Source organism: Aquarana catesbeiana, linkage group LG09 (genome assembly GCF_042186555.1).
Source record: "Aquarana catesbeiana isolate 2022-GZ linkage group LG09, ASM4218655v1, whole genome shotgun sequence".
In the NCBI taxonomy this organism is placed as follows: domain Eukaryota; kingdom Metazoa; phylum Chordata; class Amphibia; order Anura; family Ranidae; genus Aquarana; species Aquarana catesbeiana.
Genome location: NC_133332.1, coordinates 198591082 through 198615135, shown reverse-complemented (window position 1 = coordinate 198615135; position 24054 = coordinate 198591082). Strand labels below are relative to the sequence as shown.

General features: G+C 43.9%; 1 protein-coding gene across 3 annotated transcripts in view; it reads left to right on the top strand.

Moving 5' to 3' along the window:
* GARNL3 (GTPase activating Rap/RanGAP domain like 3) overlaps positions 1 to 24054 on the top strand; it is a 418412-nt gene that overhangs the window by 111239 nt on the left and 283119 nt on the right. The window contains exon 1 of one of the 3 annotated variants that reach the window (XM_073599521.1): positions 7372 to 7554. The exons of the other annotated variants lie outside the window; for them this stretch is intronic. Coding sequence (XP_073455622.1) covers positions 7505 to 7554 — 50 coding nt within the window. The 5' untranslated portion in view covers positions 7372 to 7504. Of the gene's footprint in view, positions 1 to 7371; positions 7555 to 24054 lie in introns of those variants that run through there. 3 annotated transcript variants of the gene reach the window in all.

Here is a 24054-nt window from a genome sequence, read left to right as displayed (position 1 = left end):
GCCGTAGCCAAGTGTTCCATCACCAAAACGAAAAGCAGGGGGGACAAAGGACAGCCCTGCCTAGTTCCATTAGAGATTGAAAATGGGGTGGATGAGGAGCCATTGACCAGCACAGAGGCTGTGGGATGAGAATAAAGCGCCATCACCTTGGATATAAATGAGGGACCGAGTCCAATCTGCTCTGGAGAGAGGCATAAAAACTGCCAATTGACCCGGTCAAACGCCTTCTCGGCGTCAAAAGAGAGGATACAGGCCTTTAGATTGTGTTTGTGGATGTAAGAAATCAGGTGGATCATTTTTGTGGTGTTGTCCCTGGCCTCTCTACCAGGGACAAAGCCCACTTGCTCTCTATGTATAATAGAGGTTAAAAGGGGTGAAAGACGATTGGCTAGGATCTTTGCAAAGAGTTTAACGTCCCCATTAAGGAGGGAAATGGGCCTATAACTAGTAGATTGAGAGGGGTCTTTTCCGGGTTTAGGTATGACTGAGATGGTGGCAGAAAGAAGGGATTTAGAAAGAGGGTGATCATCATCTAGGTAGTTAAACGCCGCAGCGAGAAGTGGGGCTAAGGAATGGGCAAATGATTTGTAGAATCTGGGTGAGAAGCCATCAGGCCCTGGGCATTTTCCAGGTTTCAATCCCTTAATAGCTAATAGGAAATCCGAAGTCGTCAGGACTTCATCTAGGGCTGTAGAAGTGGAAGGGTCTATTTGTGGAAGGGTCGTTTCTAATATGTAATTTTCCATGTCAGGGATTTGTGTATTGTGTTTTGGAGACTGTTGAGGTCGTGTGGGGAGATTGTACAGTTGAGAATAATAGTGTTGAAAAGCATCCGCAATGCCCCTAGGAGTTCTAATTCTTTGTTGGCCAGGATTGCAAATGAACGGTATGGGGCGTCGTGGAGGACGAGGATGTAGGACCTTAGCTAGGTGTTGCCCGCATTTATTGGCCAGCATGTAATGACGATTTCCTCCTTTGTCTCTAGCTATAAGGGTATGTGCATCTAAGATACGGAGTAAGTCTCTGCGGGAGTTGGAGAGATCTACGAAGGTACTATGTGCGAGGTCTTTCTTATGTGCGATTTCTAAGGTGTGGATCAAAGATAATAGTTTGGTGATATCCGTCGATCTAGCTTTCTTTAATCGCGCGCCATGTTGGATGAAAATTCCCCTCAACACACATTTCAGGGCTTCCCATTTGGTAAGGGGGTTGGTATCGTCTGAGCGGTGATCTTGAACAAAGTTTCGGATCGCCTGCTCAATATCTGTTACACAGAGGCTGTCTTTTAATAAGTTGTCATTTAAGCACCATGAAAATGTCTTGTGGGCTTTAGGTGGATGAGCTAAGCTTAAATGTGCGGGGGGCATGGTCTGACCAGAGAATGTTACCAAGGGACGCTTGTAGAGGGATATCAAGTAGGGATTGGGACACTAGAAAATAGTCAATGCGACTATAGGATTTATGAGCAACTGAATAGCAGCTGTAGTCTCTCTCGAATGGGTGCTGAACACGCCAGACATCCACTAGTTGGGCAGAGTGTAAGAATGATTTTATGTGTGTAAGGGTGGAGTGTGAAATAGTGGACTTACCAGAGGAGGTGTCCACGGCTGGCGAGAAGGTCACGTTGAGGTCTCCTCCTAGAATAAAACAGGGGCCCCCAAACAAGATTAATTTGTCTATGAGCATAGAGAAAAAACTCCCTTGGTCCTGGTTAGGTCCGTATACATTAGCAACTGTGAAAATAGAAAAGTTAGATTTTAGCTTAAGGAAAATAAAGCGACCTGCAGGGTCTATCAATGTGTCCAGAACTTCTGGATGAAAAGATTTATGGAAAGCTATTGACACCCCTTTGGACTTAGCAAGTGGGTTGGTGCTATGGAACCACTGGTGAAAATGGGGGTTATTTAGGGTTGGGATGGCCGAGCCCTTAAAATGCGTCTCTTCAAGGAGTAAGATTTGGGATTTGGCTTTGTGAAAATGATATAAAACTTGGCTCCTTTTCTCCGGGGTATTGAAGCCCCTGCAGTTAAAGGAAGCTAAAGTGATATGGTCTAGTGGAGACATGGGAGCGGTGGGGTGGAAGCAAGCTCGGGATCTCCTGCTAGAACTCTAATGACCCATGTGTGCCCCAAGACCTGCTCTGTGGGGGGAGGGGGGGGGGGAGAAAAAAAACAGAGGTTAGGTACAGTGAAGGAGGGAGAATAGAAGAAATGAGGTAGACAAGAAAGGTGGGCAGGAACCATCTCATGCTTGCAGAAGCGGAGTGCATCCAAAGGTCAGACGGAAAGAGCCACCGTAAAAAACATAGGTGAAAAAGGAGGTTGAAACCATAGAGTGGTAACCTAAAACTGATCATAAAATATAATCGCATAACAAATGAGAAGAAGACACTAAACAACGTAAACAGTGTAGTAAAAAGCACTATTGGTCCTAAGTTTAAACGTGGTAAGCGCACAAAGCGTCTCCCAGTCCCGGGATCCCCACCGTGTAAATAACATGAGTAACCTGAGGACAACTCTCACATACAACCTCAACCATGGATGTTATGTAGCGGGCCTAATTTGGCACATCTGCCTTTCTTCCACACCGCTTCAGGAGTGCCTGATAGGGTATGAGGGCCCTCATGCACTGAGACAGTACACGAGGTGCCACAAAGGTGGGAAAGGAGGTGGCGATCATTCTTCATCCTAAATAGGATCAAATGAAACCCAGTATGGAAGGAAGGCACCAGTGCGGTAAATATAACATTGAGGAGAATTAATTGTAATAAAACAGGGATCAAAATCTAAAGTGCCGGAACAAATATAACCTTCCCTCACCGAATCCAACCCACCTCCCCACTCCCCCCACCACATAGCAATAACAGTTAATTTTAGCCACGTGGGCCGAGAGAAAAATGGTAAAAAACTACTACATGAGGGGGGATGCACCAAAAGGCCAAAAACAAAATAAAAGAAAAAATTAGAAAAGTTTGTGTGCATCGCCTGTAAACAATGCTATGTCAACAGATCTGAAAGCCCGGTGTGGGAGTTGAGGCCTCAAGCCACGGGTGAGCGAATAAGCTCAACTCCATTGAAGGAGTAAAAGAAGGTAGAAGGTAGAGCCCTGTATTTCAGGGGGACATCAGTCATCAGGCGACTTTTGGGGTGAAGATCTGGGACGCTTCTGCCTGCCGGACTTCTGCCATTGCGTGTTGAATGGAAGGCCAGGGGTGGTAGTTGGGAGAGGCCAATCCGGTAAGGAGACCTGCGGAAGTTCTAGGGTGCTCAGGAATTGTGGTAAGTCTCCCAGGGTGCGGAAGAGGGCCGCCTTACCCTCATGCTGGACTCACAGTTGGAATGGAAAGCGCCATTGATATCTGATTTGTCTCTCTTGCAGGATTGAAGTTAGGGGCTTCAGGGAGCGTCTCATGGCTAGCGTTTGGCAGGAAAGGTCTGGAAGTAGCATAACAGGGGTGTCGTTCAGCCTGATGGAGTCCTGTGTGCTTGCCACTCGCATGATGTTTTCCTTTACTTTATAAAAATGTATTCTACATAGAGTGTCACGGACATAAGCAGAGTCCGGGTTGCGGGGGCCTGATGTCCTGTGCCCTCTGTCCAATTCAATGTGAGTATCTTTGGGTTGTTGGAGTAATTGTTTGAAGATAGAGGTCACAGCCCCTGCCAGGTCTTTATGCTCAAAATGGTTTCTGGGATACCACGGATTCTAATATTATTCCGTCTGTTCCGGTTCTGAATGTCATCCTGGTGGTACATGAGCTGTTGGATCAGGACAGTATGGGAGTTTAAAATTTCCTTGTGGGATTGCAGGGTGGTACATATACCCTCAGCGGTATGTTCCACATCCTCTATGCGGGTCCCCATGTCCCTTTTAAGCTCCGCAATCTCCTGCTTGTATGTTTTTTCCATGCGGGTGGTGTAATGTTCAAAATCGCCTTTCGTTGGGAGGGAGCGCAAATATGTGTGGAGGGATCACATCTGCGATTCTAAGTCCCATCCGTCCTCCGAGTTCAGGGATGCTTGTGACTGGTTGTATGGGCTGTGCGGGCTGTGTTGGCTCTGCAGTGTGGGCTCTAGGTCGGCTAGTGAGGCAGAGCGAGCTCTGGAGCATACCTGCATGGCGTCTGAAGGCTCAGAGCGGGCGGGGGACGGAGGTGCCGGCGCCATCTTGGTCTTCCCCTGTGAGCTGTAGGCCGCGGAAGCCCGGGTCATAAAACTTGCCCAGATCGCTTTGGGTACGATCAGCCCCGGGCTTGTGGTGTTCCTTGGGCTTTCCTTTGCCCATCTGTGCGGTTTGGAGGCGATGTGAGGTGAGATGTCCGCGCTGTAGCCTCATGGAGATCCGTAGGACTGGGAGCCGCTGTAAAGTGCGACCTACAGCTCCATGCGCTAGGCCACGCCCCTGATCAGCCAACTTAGGTGCTCTTGATTAAGGTCATCTGCTGATCTGAGAACTGTAGTAAGGACTTTTAATGGCAACTATAATCACAGGTAGTGTTAGTCACTGTCTCCAACTTTGTGGCGTCTTGCAGCAGTGACACCTATGCCAAAATCAGGAGATAAGGTCTCCTCCAGCCCCTCCCACTTCACGTTCCTCACCAGTCAGCTGACCTCTAGTCAGCTGATCCAGTGCTGGGAAATTGAATCAGTGTGACGTGTATCATAGGAGCCGGTCTAGGAGGCGGGACTTTGTTACAGTGGCTTTCCAGGCAATTCAAATCCAAGCTCCGTGACACAACGGGAGATCACCCCTCTGTGTGATCCAGGCACTGGTGAGGCTGCATTTGATGGCCACTGGTGAGGCTGCATTTGATGGCCACTGGTGAGGCTGCATTTGATGGCCACTGAAAAGGCTGCATTTATCTCTTGTATCATGTGCGCAGTCTCTGACCATCTCCTGTATCATGTCCTCCGTCTCTAACCATCTCCTGTATCATGTCCTCAGTCTCTAACCATCTCTTGTAGTATGTCTGCAATCTCTTACTTAAATACATTGCTAATAGTATTAGATAGCTGTTTATGCCTTAGGTAGAACTGCGCAGGGGAGGCAGAGAGTAAAAGGGGGCACTGTGATAATGAGAGATGGGGGAGGTGGGGTGTCAGGTTGCAAGGGGCACTATGATAGGGGCTGTGAAATTTGTGCAATAAATATTCTTGAAATCCCATCTGAGAAAAACATGGAAGCATACTTCTACTCATCTACCAAGAAAGGAAGAGGAATGGCATCCTCCACTTTAGTGTAGACTATTGGCATCTAAATGCTGCTACCAGGAGGGGTGCCTCTTCTATTCCACAGATCGAGGAATCCCCAGGACAGGCCAAATTGTTCTTTTTGCTCAATCTTTCCAGCAGGTGTGGGCAGATCCAAAAAAAAAAAAAAAAAATCATATTGGATATTGGATATTTTTTCATATGTATACAACTGTGAAATATGCAGAATTAATTTCTAAACAAACAGTGCAAAATCAAACAAATTATATAAATATTAATTTTTCTTGGCAAAATAATTTTGCTTACCAGAAACAAAAAAAAAAAGTCCTCTGTTTACACAGAATAAGATACAATGTAACAGTCCTTGTATTATCTGCTTACATTCCTGCAACCTCCTATGTGTATATGCCACTCCATTACTCCACCCCCCAGTACATATATCTAAAACTTACTAGAGAGGGGTGACCTTCATAATAAGGAGTCTTACACATAGCCAAATATTTGGGTGTACAAAGAAAAATCCTCATGCCTTTGTGATGACAGGGAGTCACAGCTACTGAATACATTAACCCATAGACATAAATGCCAGTACATGCATGCATACATGTGAATGTAATTTTTCTAAATGCTAAATTTTGCATTTATAAACAGTATTCTATAATGTATGTCTATGGCCAAAACTGCACTGCAGTTGTGGCTTCTGGGTGCCACTAATACAGGCAGGCTTCTGTTACTCTGTACATCCATATTCCCTAATATACATGTGTGTGCATGAGCCCTATGAAAATCTCAAGCGATATTTAAACGTACCCACTTTGTAACATAAATAACCTATCCCTCTGATGAGTCCTTGGTGGCTGGCAGAGTACATTGTATGCATACTTTTTGTAGTATTGCTTCTAACTTTCTACCTGTTTAGTAAAGTGAAAGTTACAGGTACACCTTGTGTACTCTGCTTTCCATAATCTGCTTGGCAAAAACACAGATTATACTTGCTGTTTTCTGTGTACAGTGCTGGGTACACCTCTGTCTGGTATATACATAATGTTCGCTGTATTCTGTGTACAGTGCTGGGTACACCTCTGTCTGGTATATACATAATGTTGGTTGTATTCTGTGTACAGTGCTGGGTACACCTCTGTCTGGTATATACATAATGTTGGTTGTATTCTGTGTACAGTGCTGGGTACACCTCTGTCTGGTATATACATAATGTTGGCTGTATTCTGTGTACAGTGCTGGGTACACCTGTGTCTTTTATATACATAATATTGGCTGTATTCTGTGTACAGTGCTGGGTACACCTCTGTCTGGTATATACATAATGTTGGCTGTATTCTGGGTACACCTCTGTCTGGTATATACATAATGGCTGTATTCTGTGTACAGTGCTGGGTACACCTCTGTCTTGTATATACACAATGTTGGCTGTATTTTGTGTACAGTGCTGGGTACACCTCTGTCTGTTATATACATAGTATTGGCTGTATTCTGTGTACAGTGCTGGGTACACCTCTGTCTTGTATATACATAATGTTCGCTGTATTCTGTGTACAGTGCTGGGTACACCTCTGTCTGGTATATACATAATGTTCGCTGTATTCTGTGTACAGTGCTGGGTACACCTCTGTCTTGTATATACATAATGTTGGCTGTATTCTGTGTACAGTGCTGGGTACACCTCTGTCTGGTATATATATAATATTGGCTGTATTCTGTGTAGAATAATCTGCTTGGCAAAAACACAGATTATACTTGCTGTTTTCTGTGTACAGTGCTGGGTACACCTCTGTCTGGTATATACATAATGTTGGCTGTATTCTGTGTACAGTGCTGGGTACACCTCTGTCTTGTATATACATAATGTTGGCTGTATTCTGTGTACAGTGCTGGGTACACCTCTGTCTGGTATATACATAATGTTCGCTGTATTCTGTGTACTGTGCTGGGTACACCTCTGTCTTGTATATACATAATGTTGGCTGTATTCTGTGTACAGTGCTGGGTACACCTCTGTCTGGTATATATATAATATTGGCTGTATTTTGTGTAGAGTTCTGTTACATAGATAATGTTGGCTGTATAGTGCCGGGTACACCTCCATCAGGCTCAGGAGGTGGTGACAGTGTGTGTATAGGGGGAGGAGGGTGAATGGATGAAGGTGGATGATGATGAAAGTGTTGAGCTGCCTATCTAGCCTCCAAGTCACGTTTATGTAGAGAGGACCCCGTCCCTCCCCCTCCTCCTCTCTCCATCCATCTCTCAGGGGCTCCGCTCACCCTCATCTATGGAGAATGGACGGGGTGGACTCCGCTTCCTCCAAATTGCTCAGCTTCACCCAACGGTAAGAACTGTGCCTGGTGTCCTCATGTGTGTGTTTTCAGAATGGTGTGCAGTGCCTTCACCTGTCTGATCATCTGTGCAGTGTGTGCTGAAATCCATCCATGTACACTGTCACACTCTGCAGGCTGGGGACATCCATATACACTGTCACATTCTGCAGGATGGGGGACATCCATGTATACTGTCACACTCTGCAGGCTGGGGACATCAATGTACACTGTCACACTCTGCAGGCTGAGGGGACATCCATCCATATACAGTGTCACACTCTGCAGGCTGAGGGGAAATTGATCCACATACACTGTCACACTCTGCAGGCTGGGGGACATCCATGTACACTGTCACACTCTGCAGCCTGAGGGGACATCCATGTACACTGTCACACTCTGCAGCCTGAGGGGACATCCATCCACATACACTGTCACACTCTGCAGGATGGGGGGACATTCATCCATATTAACTGCCACACTCTGCAGGCTGAGGGGGACATCCATGTACACTGTCACACACTGAGGGATGGGAGGACATGGGGGGTGTGATCGCTCATTGCAGCCAGGAATACAGAACATCCCCCCTGTATTCTGCCTCTGTGTTAGGAGGTCACTTTATAGGTGGAATACAGGTGACGAGGACAAGTTTTAGGTCGCAGGGGTCTGCAGGTAAACTGTGTACATTCACATCTCCACCTAATGTCTGTCCTGATTGCTGATAATCACGTGAAGGGTTCTCTGTCATCATCCTATCTGTGTGAAGGTCCTGAGTGCGGATATGAAAAGAACATTCACCTGCACAACATAGCCTGATAGCTGCGCTGGGATCCTCACTGATTATACAGGGCTCTCTGACTTTATTTTCTATGTAAATATCATGTCATTGATCTGAAGTCCAGGGCTACAGTGAATGTGAAGAGATCAGGTCTGGGGTCTGTTTTATCTAGCTTTATAATGCCCATGGATAAGTCTGGGTCAGGGCTTGGTGTATCTATTATATATTGACTATATAGATCAGTCTGGTCCAGGGTCCAATATATCCAGTATAACAATTTCCATTGACAGGTCTGATCCAGGGTATGTTATATCCACCATAATAGTGACCATGAATAAGTCTTGTTTAAGTTCCCTCATCTTCAGCATAGTAATGGACATGGCTTGATTTGGTTCAAGGCAGGAGGAACTATATCCAATATAATAATGACCATGGAGAGCATTGGCCTTGAGTCCATTATGCACAGTATAATAACCATGGATAGCTTTGTTCTGCAGTCCATTATATCCTTTATAATAATGACCATTTAATAACCATAGAAAAGTCTGATCCAGGGTCCAGGGTAGTGTTTCCAGGTCCACTATATATATATAGTGTAACAATCAGGAATAGATGTGGTCTGGGGTTTGTTATATCCAGTATAGTTCCATTATACCCAGCATAAAAATTACCATGGATAGGTCTGGGCCCACGTTAATTGCATACAGTAAAATTAATGACCTTGCAGAAATATGGTTGGGGGTCATAACATCCAGTATAAAATAGTGACCATAGTTAGATCTGACCTGTGATTCACTATATCAATGACCCTGTGTTGGCTTGGTCCTGGTCCACTATAAAAGAATGACCATGGAAACATCTGCTCTGTGGTGTGTTATATGTGGTACAAAAATGACCATGGATATACTGTATGTGGTTTCATTTAGTGTATCCATTATAATAAGGACATTGGATAGGTCTAGTTCGAATTGCATTGTATCCAGCATATTAATGACCATGGAAAGTCTAGTGTAGTGTCTATTAAATCTAGTATAATAACAATCATATATACATTTGATCTGGGGTTTATTATATCCAAGATATTAATGACCTGGTCTGGTCTTGTTTGTTATATGTAGTATGATAATGACCCTGGAGGCCTGTGAATCCAATATTAAAAACACCTTGGATAGATCTGGCCTGGGGTCTGTTATATCCTGTGAAATAATAAGCCCTTCATATCCAGTGTGATAATGACCATGGATGGATGTGGTTTGAGGTCTACATTATTTGGTATAATAATACCATAGATAGATGTAATCCATGTATCCAGTATAATAATGATGATGGAAAGGTCTGGTCCGATATTATTAGTATATCATATAACAATAATTATAATGACCATGGATAGAACTGGTCTGGGGTCCGTTATGTCCAGTAAAATAATGACCATGGAGAGCGCTGGTTGAGGGTCCATTTTAATAAAGATTATGGATATATCTGGTGTATTAAGTAGGACTTTGCATTCAGTAAATAAAGGCTGGGCTCCAATACATCGATGACTGTGATAGATCTGGCTCAGGGCATCCAGTATATAAAGGCAGGGCTTTTTATATACTATATTTGGTCCAGGAACTATTATAAATTGTAAAGGCTCTGAATACAGTTTTTTATGACCATTGATAGATTTGGTCTGGTGTATAAAGGCAGGGTTCTGATCCAATTTTTTAACGGCCATAGATAGATCTGGTCCAGGGTTTGGCATGTGAAGGCAGGTCCCGTATAATATTGACCATAGACAGATGGTTCTTGGTTTGGTGTATAAACACAGGGCTCTAGATTCAGTATAATAATGGTCATGGATAGATCTGGTCTGGTCTACAAAGAGAGGGCTCTGGATTCAGTAGAATAATGGTCATGGATAGATCTGGTCTGGTTTATAAAGAGAGGGCTCTGGATTCAGTATAATAATGGTCATGGAAAGATCTGGTCTGGTTTATAAAGAGAGGGCTCTGGATTCAGTATAATAATGGTCATGGATAGATCTGGTCTGGTCTATAAAGAGAGGGCTCTGGATTCAGTATAATAATGGTCATGGATAGATCTGGTCTGGTCTATAAAGAGAGGGCTCTGGATTTGGTATAATAATCAGCAGCTCTCCTCTCGGGGATCTGTGGGAACCAAGCCATCGGTGATGTTTGATGGCTCGGTTCTCAGTGGATAGACGCCGGGGGGACAGATGTAAGTATAAAAGGGGGAAAAAAAACAAAAACCATACTTCTCTTCTAATCGTTTTATTGAAAACAGTTTTTTTTTTACACTGTCCCTTTAATTTTTTTTTAAAAACAGCTTTATTGCTATCACAATGGATGAACAATATCCATTGTGATAGCAATAAGCGTGACAGGCACTCTTTATGGAGAGATCCAGAGTCCATTAGACCCCAGATCTCTCCTCTGCCCTGAAAGCATGTAAAGGGACTGAGATAGATTTGGTTAGATGCTGTACCAGCCGGTTCCAGCTTGTAAAAATCAAACCAAAACTGTAAATGACTAAATTATTGTCGCTTTCAGTTTCTTACAACACAGAGGGGAGGTGGGAACGTATGTACCTTCCTCTCCTCTGAGTGCACAAGAGGACCAAGCGGCAGTGGTACCAGGCTCCCCAGTGGCCCAGGAGAGCCCAGTAAAGGCAGCGGGTGGCAGTGGGAGGGGGGCTCCCTTCCGCTCCCTGTAGAGGTGATTAAGCAGCTGTATAGTCACTCGGATCACTTCTACATGAAAGCCCATAAGGTGCAGGCATCATCCCGGTAAAACCGCTTCAACCCGGGGACATACAGTATGGATGTTTCCTAAGGGGTTGAAGTGGTTAATAATGTTTATGAATAAATCTCTTCAGGGGTCTAGTTTCTAAAGGCAGGGATGTGGATCCAGGTTTATAATGGCCATAGATAGATTTGGCCCTACATAAAAGTAGGGCCCTGAATCCAGTAATAGTAAGCGGATAGATAAATAATAGATGGTAATCGATAGATATGGTCTGAAGTGTATAAAGGCAAGGCTCTGGATCCATATGGCCATGGATAGGTCTGACCTATGGTCTGCAATATATACAGTCTGTCCTCTGGAACCAGCATAAGGCCTCTTGCACACAGGTAATCAAAATGCCATTTTTACAGAGGTTTGACTTTTTTTCTACCTCTAAATTCCCCTCTGTACTAGCTTAATTATCCATGCACTCATAGGTGTTTACAGTAGAGGCAGAAAAATAACCTATCATTTGCACATTCAGAAGAGGAGCGTTTGGGTGGAAAAAACATCAAACGTGCATTAACGCTGAATGCGTTTAAGCGTTTTCACTCCTTTGTACATTAATGCATTCTAATGGCAAGAATAAATTAATATTCTGGCCAACAGAATACATTGATGTCAAATGTGCAAATGCTAAGGCAAAACGCGGCTTTGGGTGCATTTTTTTTAAGCTGCGTTTTTTTCTCCCCTGGAGCAAAGGTGTCCAGGGGAGAAAAAAAATGTCCTGTATGCATATTGCCATATACTGATGGTAATAATGTGAACATTGATAGATCCCATATCAGGTTCTACTTTTTCACCAGTTTAGAGAAACCCAGATAGTTAAAGCTGGTTTGTTTCTTGAGTTGCCACTCTTTACTCATAATTCTTTAATAAAGAAGGTTATGGCTGTGTTATTGTGGATATCTGCTGGAAGTCGACCATTTTCATTCATTTTCTCTTTATCGTTTAAGATCCCTCGACCTGGTTCTGAGCTGTGCAACTTCCAGTAAATCTTCCAATCACATTCCTTGAATGATACAGCTGCCACCTCCGTTCCATGAATCTATCACACCTGAGATGTCAAATTGCCATGAAATATTGATTGCCATGTGTTCTCTGTTGTGGTGGAAACCAGTCCAGAACAATGACAGGCATAGGAATTCCCTGCTGCACTTGCTGCCTACAGGGGTTCCAACCTGGGAACACAGTTTAAAGTGTAAAAGAGGAAAGAAAATACTGGCTCCCTTATTACTACCCAACTCAGCGCAAAAGTGGTTCCAATATATAAATTCAATAAATAGTAGTGTTGCGATTGCTCACAATACAAAGCAAATTATATCAAGCTGCCACTTAAATTAAAAAAAAAACAGACATATATATATATATATATATATATACCGTAATAAAAAATGATCTATCACAGTTAAAACCTCAAACGTAAAAGAGCATCATATCCAAGCGGTGCTTCTGTCAAAATCATATGTATTGTCACATCTGCATATAAACTGACACATGCAATAATAATAGCCGAACAATAAATTGCAGAAACAGAAATGAATAAACGTGAAGATCAAGTCCGTTGTAGGCTTCATATGTAGGTATAGAGGGGAAATAATCGGATAGTGCAACCAATCACCTTATTCCACACCCCGTGCTCCACACGCCCCTTTGGGGTTCAAACTCACCAAAAAGATGTAAATAACAGGCATTCACGATATCCCACGGATTCTCAGCGTCGGCCAGCTCGGAAGATCACAACACCCGTGTAATAGGAGAGGAGACTGGCGTTGTAGTCCAAAAAGAACCAGCGACACTGCTAACCTTTCATCACTTTCAGCCATTTACTCAGCGGACCCGCTAACGCAACACACAGCTATTATTGTCTAAACCACTGGCAAAAGTGAGTACACCCCTAAGTGAAAATGTCCAAATTGGGCCCAAAGTGTCAATATTTTGTGTGGGCACCATTATTTTCCAGCTCTGCCTTAACCCTCTTGGGCATAGAGTTCACCTGAGCTTCACAGGTTGCCACTGGAGTCCTCTTTTACTCCTCCATGACAACATCATGGAGCTGGTAGATGTTAGAGACCTTGCGCTCCTCCAAATTCCATTTGAGGATGCCCCAAAGATGCTCAATAGTGTTTAGGTCTGGAGACATGCTTGGCCAGTCAATCACTTTTACCCTCAGCTTCTTTAGCAAGTCAGTGGTCATCTTGGAGGTGTGTTTGGGGTCGTTATTATGTTGGAATGCTGCCCTGTGGCCCAGTCTCTGAAGGGAGGGGATCATGCTCTGCTTCAGTATGTCACAGTACATGTTGTCATGCATGGTTCCCTCAATGAACTGTAGCTCTCCAGTGCCGGCAGCACTCATGCAGCCCCAGACCATAACACTCCACCACCATGCTTGACTGTAGGCAAGACACACTTGTCTTTGTATTCCTCACCTGGTTGCCGCTACACACGCTTGACACCATCTAAACCAAATAAGTTTATCTTGTTCTCATCAGACCACAGGACATGGTTCCAGTGATCCATGTCCTTAGTCTGTTTGTCTTCAGCAAACCGTTTGTGCATCATCTTTAGAAGAGGCTTCCTTCTGGGACGACAGGCATGCAGACCAATTTGATGTAGTGTGCGGCGTATGGTCTGGGCACTGACAGGCTGACCCCCTACCCCTTCAACCTCTGGCAGCACTCATACGTCTATTTCCCAAAGACAACCTCTGGATATGACGCTGATCATGTGCACTCAACTTCTTTGGTTGACCATGGTGAGGCCTGTTCTGAGTGGAACCTGTCCTGTTAACCGCTTCAGCCCCGGAAGATTTTACCCCCTTCCTGACCAGAGCACTTTTTGCGATTTGGCACTGCGTCGCTTTAACTGACAATTGCGCGGTCATTTAAAGTTGCAGCTGAACAAAATTGACGTCCTTTTTTTCTCACAAATAGAGCTTTCTTTTGGTGGTATTCGATCACCTCTGCGGCTTTTATTTTTTGCGCTATAAACAAAAAAAGAGCGACAATTTTGAAAAAAATGCATTATTTTTTACTTTTTGCTGTAATAAATATCCCCCCAAAAATATATAAAAAAAAATTTTTTTCCTCAGTTTAGGCTGATGTGTATTCGTCTACATTATTTTTGGTAAAAAAAAAAAAAAAACGCAATAAGCATATATTGATTGGTTTGCGCAAAAGTTATAGCGTCTACAAAACAGGAGATAGTTTTATGGCATTTTTATTAGGATTTTTTTTTTTTACCAGTAATGGCGGCGATCTGCGATTTATTTATTTATTTTTTATTGGGACTGCGACATTATGGCAGACACATCGGACAATTTTGACACATTTTTTGGACCATTGGCATTAATACAGCGATCAATGCTATAGAAAATGCATTGATTACTGTAAAAATGTCACTGGCAGTGAAGGGGTTAACACTATGGGGCAATCAAGGGGTTAATGTGTTCCCTAGTTTGTGTTCTAACTGAAGGGGGGAGGGGACTGTGCAGGGGAGATGACAGATCGCTGTTCATACTCTGTATGAATAGACAGTCTGTTCTCCCTTCAGAAAAATGTAAACTGTGTGTTTACACACACAGATACCGGTTCTTCGTATGCCCCGAGCGATTGCGGGAGCCCGGCGGTCAACGTGACTGCCGGGCACTCGCATCGGCTTGGGGGGCCTGCGCGCCCCCTAGTGGCCACAGGGCAAAGCGAAGTTACATAATGTCGTTTCGCCCAGCCATGCCATTCTGCCGCAGTATAACTGCAGCGGATGGTCGGCAAGTGATTAAACTGCTGTATGGTCTTTGCCACTGTGCTGCAGCTCAGTTTCAGGGTCTTGGCAATCTTCTTATAGCTTAGGCCATCTTTATGTAGAGCAACAATTCTTTTTTTCAGATCCCCAGAGAGTTCTTTGCCATGAGGTGCCATGTTGAACTTCCATTGATCAGTATGAGAGAGAGAGCGATAACACCAAATTTAACACACCTGCTCCCCATTCACACCTGAGACCTTGTAACACTAATGAGTCACATGACAGCGGGGAGGAAAAATGGATAATTGGGCCCAATTTGGACATTTTCACTTAGTGGTGTACTCACTTTAGTTGCCAGCGGTTTAGACATTAATGGCTGTGTTGAGTTATTTTGAGAGGACAGCAAATTTACACTGTTATACAAGCTGTACACTCACTACTTTACAAAGTAGCAAAGTGTAATTTCTTCAGTGTTGTCACATGAAAAGATATAATATTTACACAAATGTGAGGGGTGTACTCACTTCTGAGATACTGTATATAGAAAAAGAACAGAAAATGAGAATTACATACAGCATACATAAAATGTGATGCTGTACCATGTCACATTTACATAAAAAGAACAAAAGCATTAAATTATATCCACATGTACAGTATACCAATAGATGTTGTACTATGTAATGTCCATATAAACAGTCAATTGCAAGACCGTAAAAAAACACCTCTAGTACATAGAGGACTTCTATACAATCCAAAATGTTCAACAATGAGAGTCAGTGAGGTTTTAATAAAGATCCATTAACTGGAATGCTCAGTCGCTGCTGCCCTCCTCAGATGGGGAAATCTGACAAGAAACTGTAGAAAGACACAAACCGAAGGGAGCAAATGCCTAGTGTATTACCAAGAGGTTTTTTAGTAAATAGACAATGATGCCAAATACACACTCACAAGAAAGTTAACAATGTATGCATTGTATAACACCAATGACAGTCCAATGGTGGTGAGGTGTCATCCCACCCAACGCACCACACTGCTAAAAAGCTAACGCGTTTCAGGGGATGCTTCAGAGAACTGAAGAAGGGGGTATGTCTTCGGAAACGTGTTAGCTGTGGTGCATTGGATGGGATGACACCTCGCCACCATTGGACTGTCATTGATGTGGCACAATGCATACATTGTTTCCTGTTTCTTGTGAGTATGTATTTGGCGTCTTTGTCCATTTCCTAGTAAATCTCTTGATAATACACTAGGTGTTTGCTTCCTTCTGTTTGTGTCCTTAGACCCCTTTCACACTGAAGGCATTTTTCAGGCGTTTTAGCGCTGAAATAGAATAGAATTGGCGCCTGAAAAACGCTTCCCATGCCACCCCAATGTGAAAGCCCACTTGCAGTACATTAGAAAAAGTTCTGCAAGCGTCTTTGGGGCGGTGCGGGAACGGTGTGGACACCGCTTCTAAAATCGCCCCTGCCATTGAAATTAGTGCTTCGGCAGCGTTGCTTTTTGGGCGCTTTTAACCCCTCATTAACCCCGTCTTTGGGATTAATAATCTAGCCAGTATAATGATTTACACATATTTACATCTAAACACTGTACACGTGTAAATGCTCATAAAAGCACATACGTATGCTCAAAAAACAAATAAAAACACAAGAGGCATTTTTTCTGCCAAGTTCTGGCAGAAAAAAAATACAACTTATTTTCATAAGTTGGTGTTCATGATGCCTAAATTCAAGATAAAACACCAGAATAAGGATCCTTATTTTTAAAAAAAGGCGACAGTTATTTTCAGTTGAGCCCAATGATATTTGAAATTTACAGTGATATATCATTATTGTCAAATCCACATCCTTCTGTAAACCTCCACTAATTGAGTATGTTATTTTTGCACAGTTTTATGTGATGGTGCTGAGATTCAGTTCCTTTACTGTCTGTTGGTTTGTATCGGAAATGTATTGAGCTGAGAGTCCCTGAGACAGTTAACAATGAACATTGAAGGATAGTAATTGATGAACATTTTATGTCTTGGTCAGCAAAATGGCGAAAGTAGAGCGCTGAGTGTAAAAGGCATTTAGTGTCCTCTTGGGGCTCCGTGACTCCTGACCTTTGCTGCATTAATAGCTGGCAGCCATGCAGTCCACTGACAGCCCTAGTTCTCATGCTGGATAGCTGTGATGCTTCTGTTCTCTAGGGGTCTCCTGTGGGAAAGGCTTTATCTACTAGGAGCTTCCATGACACCTTCTCCAGCAATCAGTGAAGCATTCTGGGAAAGTTCCTATAATGCACTGCTAGGAACAGCTTGTCGTTCACAGTAGTAATCTTTATGCACCCGTCTTGTGCGTTATGAACTTTACTAGATATGGCTGCAGAGTCAGCAGGACATGGCTGCAGGTGAATTGTTCTGCATCAAAGAATGTCATCTATTTTTATTTAATATTCTTCAAGCTGCTGACATCCAAAGGAGGTTTAGTAAATTAGAGAAACAGGATTTTCACAGTAAAATGGATAAGCACCATAAAATAGATATATGCATAGCACTAATTGTTGCGGCATGCAGACACCACCTGAACTTTGTATATTTGAAGGTTGTAGAAAGAGCTATTGTTGGTATTACCAGGTTAAAAAGGAATGCCACAGAAACACATAAAAACACATTTTACCATACTTATGTGATATTTAAAATGGCAACAAATCATATACAAAAATGAAGATGTGCTTTGCCTATGCAGGGCAGGACAACAAGGGCACCTAAATGCCTCCCTGTCTCAGTATAACCTCATCTTACCTCTGCCGCTCTGTTTGGCTAGAGAAATACCTGGTATTATGGGTATGGAAAGGACATGATTCTCCCCTTCCCACAGTGATGTAAATTACAATTCAGAGTGTAAAAACTTCCAAGTACAGTGCCTTGAAAAAGTATTCATGCCCCTTAAAATTTTCCTCATTTTGTCATGTTACAACCAAAAACGTAAATGTATTTTATTGGGATTTTACGTGATAGACCAACACAAAGTGGCACATAATTGTGAAGTGGAATAAAAATGATAAATGATTTTCAACATTTTTTTACAAATAAATATGTGAAAACTGTGGTGTGCGTTTTGTATTCAGCCCCCTTTACTCTGATACCTCTAACTAAAATCTAGTGGAAACAATTGCCTTCAGAAGTTACCTAATTTGTAAATAAATAGAGTCCACCTGTGTGTAATTTAATCTCAGTATAAATACAGCTGTTCTGTGAACCCCTCTGAGGTTTGTTAGAGAACCTTAGTGAACAAACAGCATCATGAAGGCCAAGGAACACACCAGACAAGTTAGGGATAACTTTTTGGAGAAGTTTAAAGCAGGGTTAAGTTATAAAAAAAATCCCAAGCTTTGAACATCTCACAGAGCACTGATCAATCCATCATGGAAAGAGTAGGGCACAAATGCAAACCTACCAAGACATGGCCGTCCACCTAAACTGACAGGCCAGGCAAGGAGAACATTAATCAGAGAAGCAGTCAAGAAGCCCATGGTAACTCTGGAGGAGCTGCAGAGATCCACAGCTCAGGTGGGAGAATCTGTCCACAGGACAACTATTAGTCATGCACTTCACAAATCTGGCCTTTATGGAAGAGTGGCAAGAAGAAAGCCATTGTTGAAAGAAAGCCATAAGAAGTCCCATTTGTAGTTTGTGAGAAGCCATGTGGGGGACACAGCAAATATGTGGAAGAAGGCGTTTTGGTCAGATGAGACCAAAATTTAACTATTTGGCCTAAAAGCAAAACGCTATGTGTGGCTGAAAACTAACACTGCACATCACCCTGAACACACCATCCCCACCGTGAAACATGGTGGCGACAGCATCATGTTCTTCAGCAGGGACAGGGAAGCTGGTCAGAGTTGATGGGAAGATGGATGAAGCCAAATACAGGGCAATCTTAGAAGAAAACCTGTTAGAGTCTGCAAAAGACTTGAGACTGGGGCTTAGGTTCAGCTTTCAACAGGACAACGACCCTAGACATACAGCCAGAGCTACAATGGAATGGTTTAGATAAAAGCATATTCATGTGTTAGAATGGCCCAGTCAAAGTCCAGACCTAAATTCAATTGAGAATTTGTGGCAAGACTTGAAAATTGCTGTTCACAGATGCACTTCATTTAATCTTGAATCTTGAATCAGAGCTTGAGGATGGGCAAAAATGTCACTCTCTAGATGTGCAAAGCTGGTAGAGACATCCCCAAAAAGACTTTTAGCTGTAATTGCAGTGAAAGGTGGTTCTACAAAGTATTGAGGGGAGCTGAATACAAATGAACACCACACTTTTCACATATTTATATGTAAAAGAATTTGAAAACCATTTATCATTTTCCTTCCACTTCACAATTATGTGCCACTCTGTGTTGGTCTATCATGTAAAATCCCAATAAAATCATTTACATTTTTGGTTCAACATGACAAAATGTGGAAAATTTCAAGGGGTATGAACAGAGGCATAACTACAACTTTCAGGGCCCCGGTGCAAAAAACCATGAAGGGCCCCCTTGACCTCTGATCCCGGGCCTGGATCCCTTTACTCTCATTGTGGGGCCCTTTATTAGGGTCTCATAGTGGCCTCCTTTCTGCCATCATGGTGGTAGAACACCAGGGTCCAGTCCCAAGTGCAACCTTTGTGACCCCGGGAGTTCCGCCACTGTGTTCCACCTGTATTTAGGTACCGCCATAAATGTGATAGATTTTACCGGCATGTAGGACCTGCACTCCCAGCATCTGAAAGGCTTTTAAACAGGATTTTACTGACAGGCTCAGTGAGCGGATCCTGAGCAGATCACCCATGACAGGAGAACCAACATACCCATTGCCAACCCCAGGAATATGAGCTGCAGTGGTGCAGGAGGAAAGCTTTGACAGCAAGTGGCTCACATTGGGGACACTGATGGAGGTTGGAATGTCAGGCTGGCAGCATTGGGTTAGCAGCGGTGGGGGGGGGAAAGTCAGGAGGCGGTTATCAGTAACAGAAGAGCCGGTGCAAGAATTTTTGTCTACACAGGCGAAGGTGCATTTCGTTTTTTGATGCTCTTCCACTCCACCGTCCACCTCTCCACAATGCAACCCCACCACCCCTACTGTTCACAGCCGTGCTGGGACCTCCTTCACATTATGCCTGTGTTTGTGATGGGGTGCAACGTGAAGGACGTCTCTTCAAATCCCCCCAGGACAAATATATCGCCACTCAATCCCCCTCTCAGCAAGAATCCTCTCCCCACCTCTAGCACAGATCCTCTCCTCCAGGTCCTCCCTTCCAGCAGAACCCCCCCCCCCCATCCTGGGTCAAATCCGCTCCCCCCATCCTCCCCAGCATAAATCATCTTTCCCCTATGCCAGCATAAGTACTCTCCCTAGTTCTGTCACAAATCCTACTACCCAGATCCCCCTTCTCAGTACAAACCCCCCCAAAACACTGTCACTGACATCCGAGCCGAGGAAAAGAGGGAGGGAGGGGACTTCAGTCCATGTGTTAGGCCTCATGCACACGAGACGCTGGTGCAAACTCTGCTGAACACATCTTTTTAAAAGCTGAAACCGGTGTTTAGAAACGCCCATTTTGCCGCGTTTTCATGCCGCGTTTGGCCGCGTTTAGCCGCGTTTTACTGCGTTTGCATCTAGAAGCGTCCGCAGAGCAGAGAATGACATTTCCAGACCTAAATTTGGGGCCCCGTGTCTCGGGGCCACTTGGTGCTAGGAACCCCAAATTTGGTGTGCTAACACAGTGGAACTAGCACTACAACAATCCACCAAGTGGCCCCGAGATACGGGGCCCCAAAGTCAGGTCGCAAAATGTCAAGCACTTTTTTGCAGCAGAGAATGACATTTTGTGACTCGAATTTGGGGCCCCATATCTCGGGGCCACTTGGTGCTAGGAACCATATCCATATTTGGATATGGTATAGTGTCAGTCCAACTGTGTTAGCACATCAAATTTGGGGTTTCTTGCACCAAGTGGCCCTGAGATATGGGGCCCCAAAGTCTGGTTGTAAAATGTCAAGCACTTTTCTGCAGCAGAGAATGACATTTTGTGACTCAAATTTGGGGCCCCATATCTCGGGGCCACTTGGTGCTCGGAACCCCAAAGTCAGGTTGTAAAATGTTCCTTTAAAAACACTTATAAACGCAAACGCGGCTAAACGCAGTACCGGCGTTTAGCTGTGATTAGCCACGTTTGGCGTCTGAAACGTGGAAAACTTTTGCGTCTGAACCCAATTTTTTGCTTCTGGAAAAACGAGGTTAAACGCAACTGCCTAAAAATGCCAAAAAACGAGACTGTGTACATGGACACATAGGATAACATTGAATGGGTTCAGAGGCAGTTGAAAAAGTGTCCAACTGCCTCTGAACGCGAGTTTAACAGCGTCTCGTGTGCATGAGGCCTTAGTGTGGGGGAGGGCAGGAAGGGGGAGGAAGGGGGGAGAGAGGGAGAGATGCCTTAAAGTGTAATCGCAGCGTGTGGGAACAGAAACACCCTGCACACGCTGCGAGCCGATCACTGGAGCCATCGGAGGTGAGAGAACCAGCAGCCGCTACACCAGGTACCGGACTGGAAGTCTTTTGTGCGGTCTTGGGGCCCCCTTACAGTGGCGGGATTTGCCAGGGCCCAGTCGCAAGTGCGACTGTTGCGAACTTGGTAATTCCGCCACTAGGTGTGAATACTTTTTCAAGGCACTGTAAGTATATTCCCCAATAGCCACAAAGGATATAAATCCACTGTGCACCAAATGCCTTTCCAAATCCAGACATTACCTGTAAAACTAGCAGTGACTTCATCACTGTGCTATACATAGCCTGAACAAAGAGCAGATCTGTAGGAGGGGCCCAGCGGGCTGCACCCCCTACAGGCGGCTTGCAGAAAACTACAGGAGGGGCAGAGACCAGACCAGTCATCCTGCACAAGTAAAAAGAACAGCATTGACCAGTCTTTATTGCAAGAAGCTCCTTTCACACTGGATTACTGCACAGATCTGAAAGAAAGACACAAAGCACACCAATATTCAAGTAAGAATATACATGACCCTTATTTAGACAATATTTGCTTATCCTGGAGTTCAGCTTTAACTCCATTCAGCATAATTTTCCCAAAATCTGCGCACTATACCCAAAAGCTGAAATCAGGCATTCAATGGGAATGGTCAAACTGTAAACTGATGGGTGAGAGGGGAATACTGTATACTTAAAGAGGTTGTAAAGATGGAAGGTTTTTTTTTATCTTATTGCATTCTATGCATTAGGTAAAAAAACCTTCTGTGTGCAGCAGCCCCCCGAATATTTACCTGAGCCCCATCTCCATCCAACAATGTTGTAGTAGTGTCTCGGCTGCCCGGGACTCCCCTCCTGAATGGCTGAGACAGCAGTGCAGCACCATTGGCTCCCGCTGCTGTCATTTAAAGCCATTCAGTCAATGAGGAGAGAAAGGGGTGGGGCAGACCAGGGCTTCATGTCTGAATGGACACAGGCAGCTGTGGCTTGGCTAGGGTGCTCCCATAGCAAGCTGCTTGCTGTGGGGACACTCAACAGTTGGGAGGGGCCAGGAACCTCGGTGAGGGACCCGAGAAGAGGAGGATCTGGGCTGCTCTGTGCAAATCCATGTATAACATGTTTGTTATTTTTAACTAAAAAGAAACAAGACTTTAGTATCACTTTGTGGGGATGAAGGCAAGTCAGGGTGGGCTTTACTATTCTAAAAAAACAAGGACAGAGGGCGCACCAACCTTGTGCATTACCTTTGCAACAAAAGATATTTATTGAATAAAATATTGTACTCACAAAGGAATGGTAAAATCAAGCGAGAAAATAAGAAAGTCCATCCGTGACTTCGTCCAACATGATCTGCTAGCCGGTGAACTTGAGTGAGATGAGAGTAGTCCAAGGTTAGCTGACGCGTTTTGAGGGTGACCCCTCTACCTCAGAGCTAAGTTTAAACTGAAGGCAGATGGTTTTTATGAAGGTTGTAATCGGGTGTAATAGATCATGCGATCTAGGCCTCTCCCTCCAATGGGAGGACTAACGTAGCAGCCAACAAGTGGATGCACAAGTAAAACATATAAAACATATACATGAGTAGATTCGTCTTTTCATTCCCTATTAGGGATGTAGATCACCATGAATCACCTACAGTGTCTCATCCGTCCTCCCCCAAAAAACAGTTCATGCATGTATCATAATGTGTGTAAAACTGATTACACCTGCACATGGGAGGGCAGCTGAAAACAGAAGCATGCATATCCACGGTGATACACACCAATTGCAATATCACAGATGTATATATTATATTATATTATATTATATTATATTATATTATATTATATTATAACCCCACTCACACAGCATACCGACAGTCATAAATTAAAATATAGGTATCTCCTCTCTCTGTGTATGGTTGCCAAATGTATCCAGTACTGAAATATGCATAAAAAAAACAATCATAAAGTGGATGTAGCAAGTCAGCAACCTCTCGAGCGCAGGAGCATTTGTTTTTCTTTGGGCTTTACTATTGTGATGATGTCACCTGTCCTCCATAGTGCAAGCAGGAGGCAGTGCAGTGTGGTGAAATTTGCAGAATAGACAATTCTTAACAGTGTAGCCACTCTTCCAATGTTATGCAGCCACATAGATCACAAGTGAATTAGCATTACATTGGCTTATAAAAAGGATTCTGTATAATTGCTTTAGCTGTTTTTATTTTATCTCTAGACCAGTCTCTGCTAGTCAAAATAATTTGGGAATAAAGCTGCATATCTAGCTATGAATAATGGGGCAAAGATTCTGCTATCACAGTCTAAGGGCTCCATTCTGAACCTCCAGTGAGGCTTAAAGTGTTACTAAACCCAGGAGCCTGCATTCACTATGTCTGGTCTCCCACAGTACACAGAACATGGAAATGCAATTATTTTAGTAAATATAAACAGTTAAATACCTTTTCTCGTCAGCAGTATATAGCAGTCTTGGGACTTCTATTAGTGTGTGGCAGTGGCGGCTGGTGGTATGTTCCCCAAGTGGCACCTTCTCCTGCGTCTCCTCCTCGGCATCATGGTGCCGTGCGTCTCCTCCCACCTCCTCCTAGGCAACCAATAAGATTGCGTCTCCTTTCGGCCAATCGGGTGACGGGTCTCATGGCCTGCTCCCTGATTGGCTGGGAGGAGAGTCAGGAAGACAACAGCGAATATTCATTCGGTAT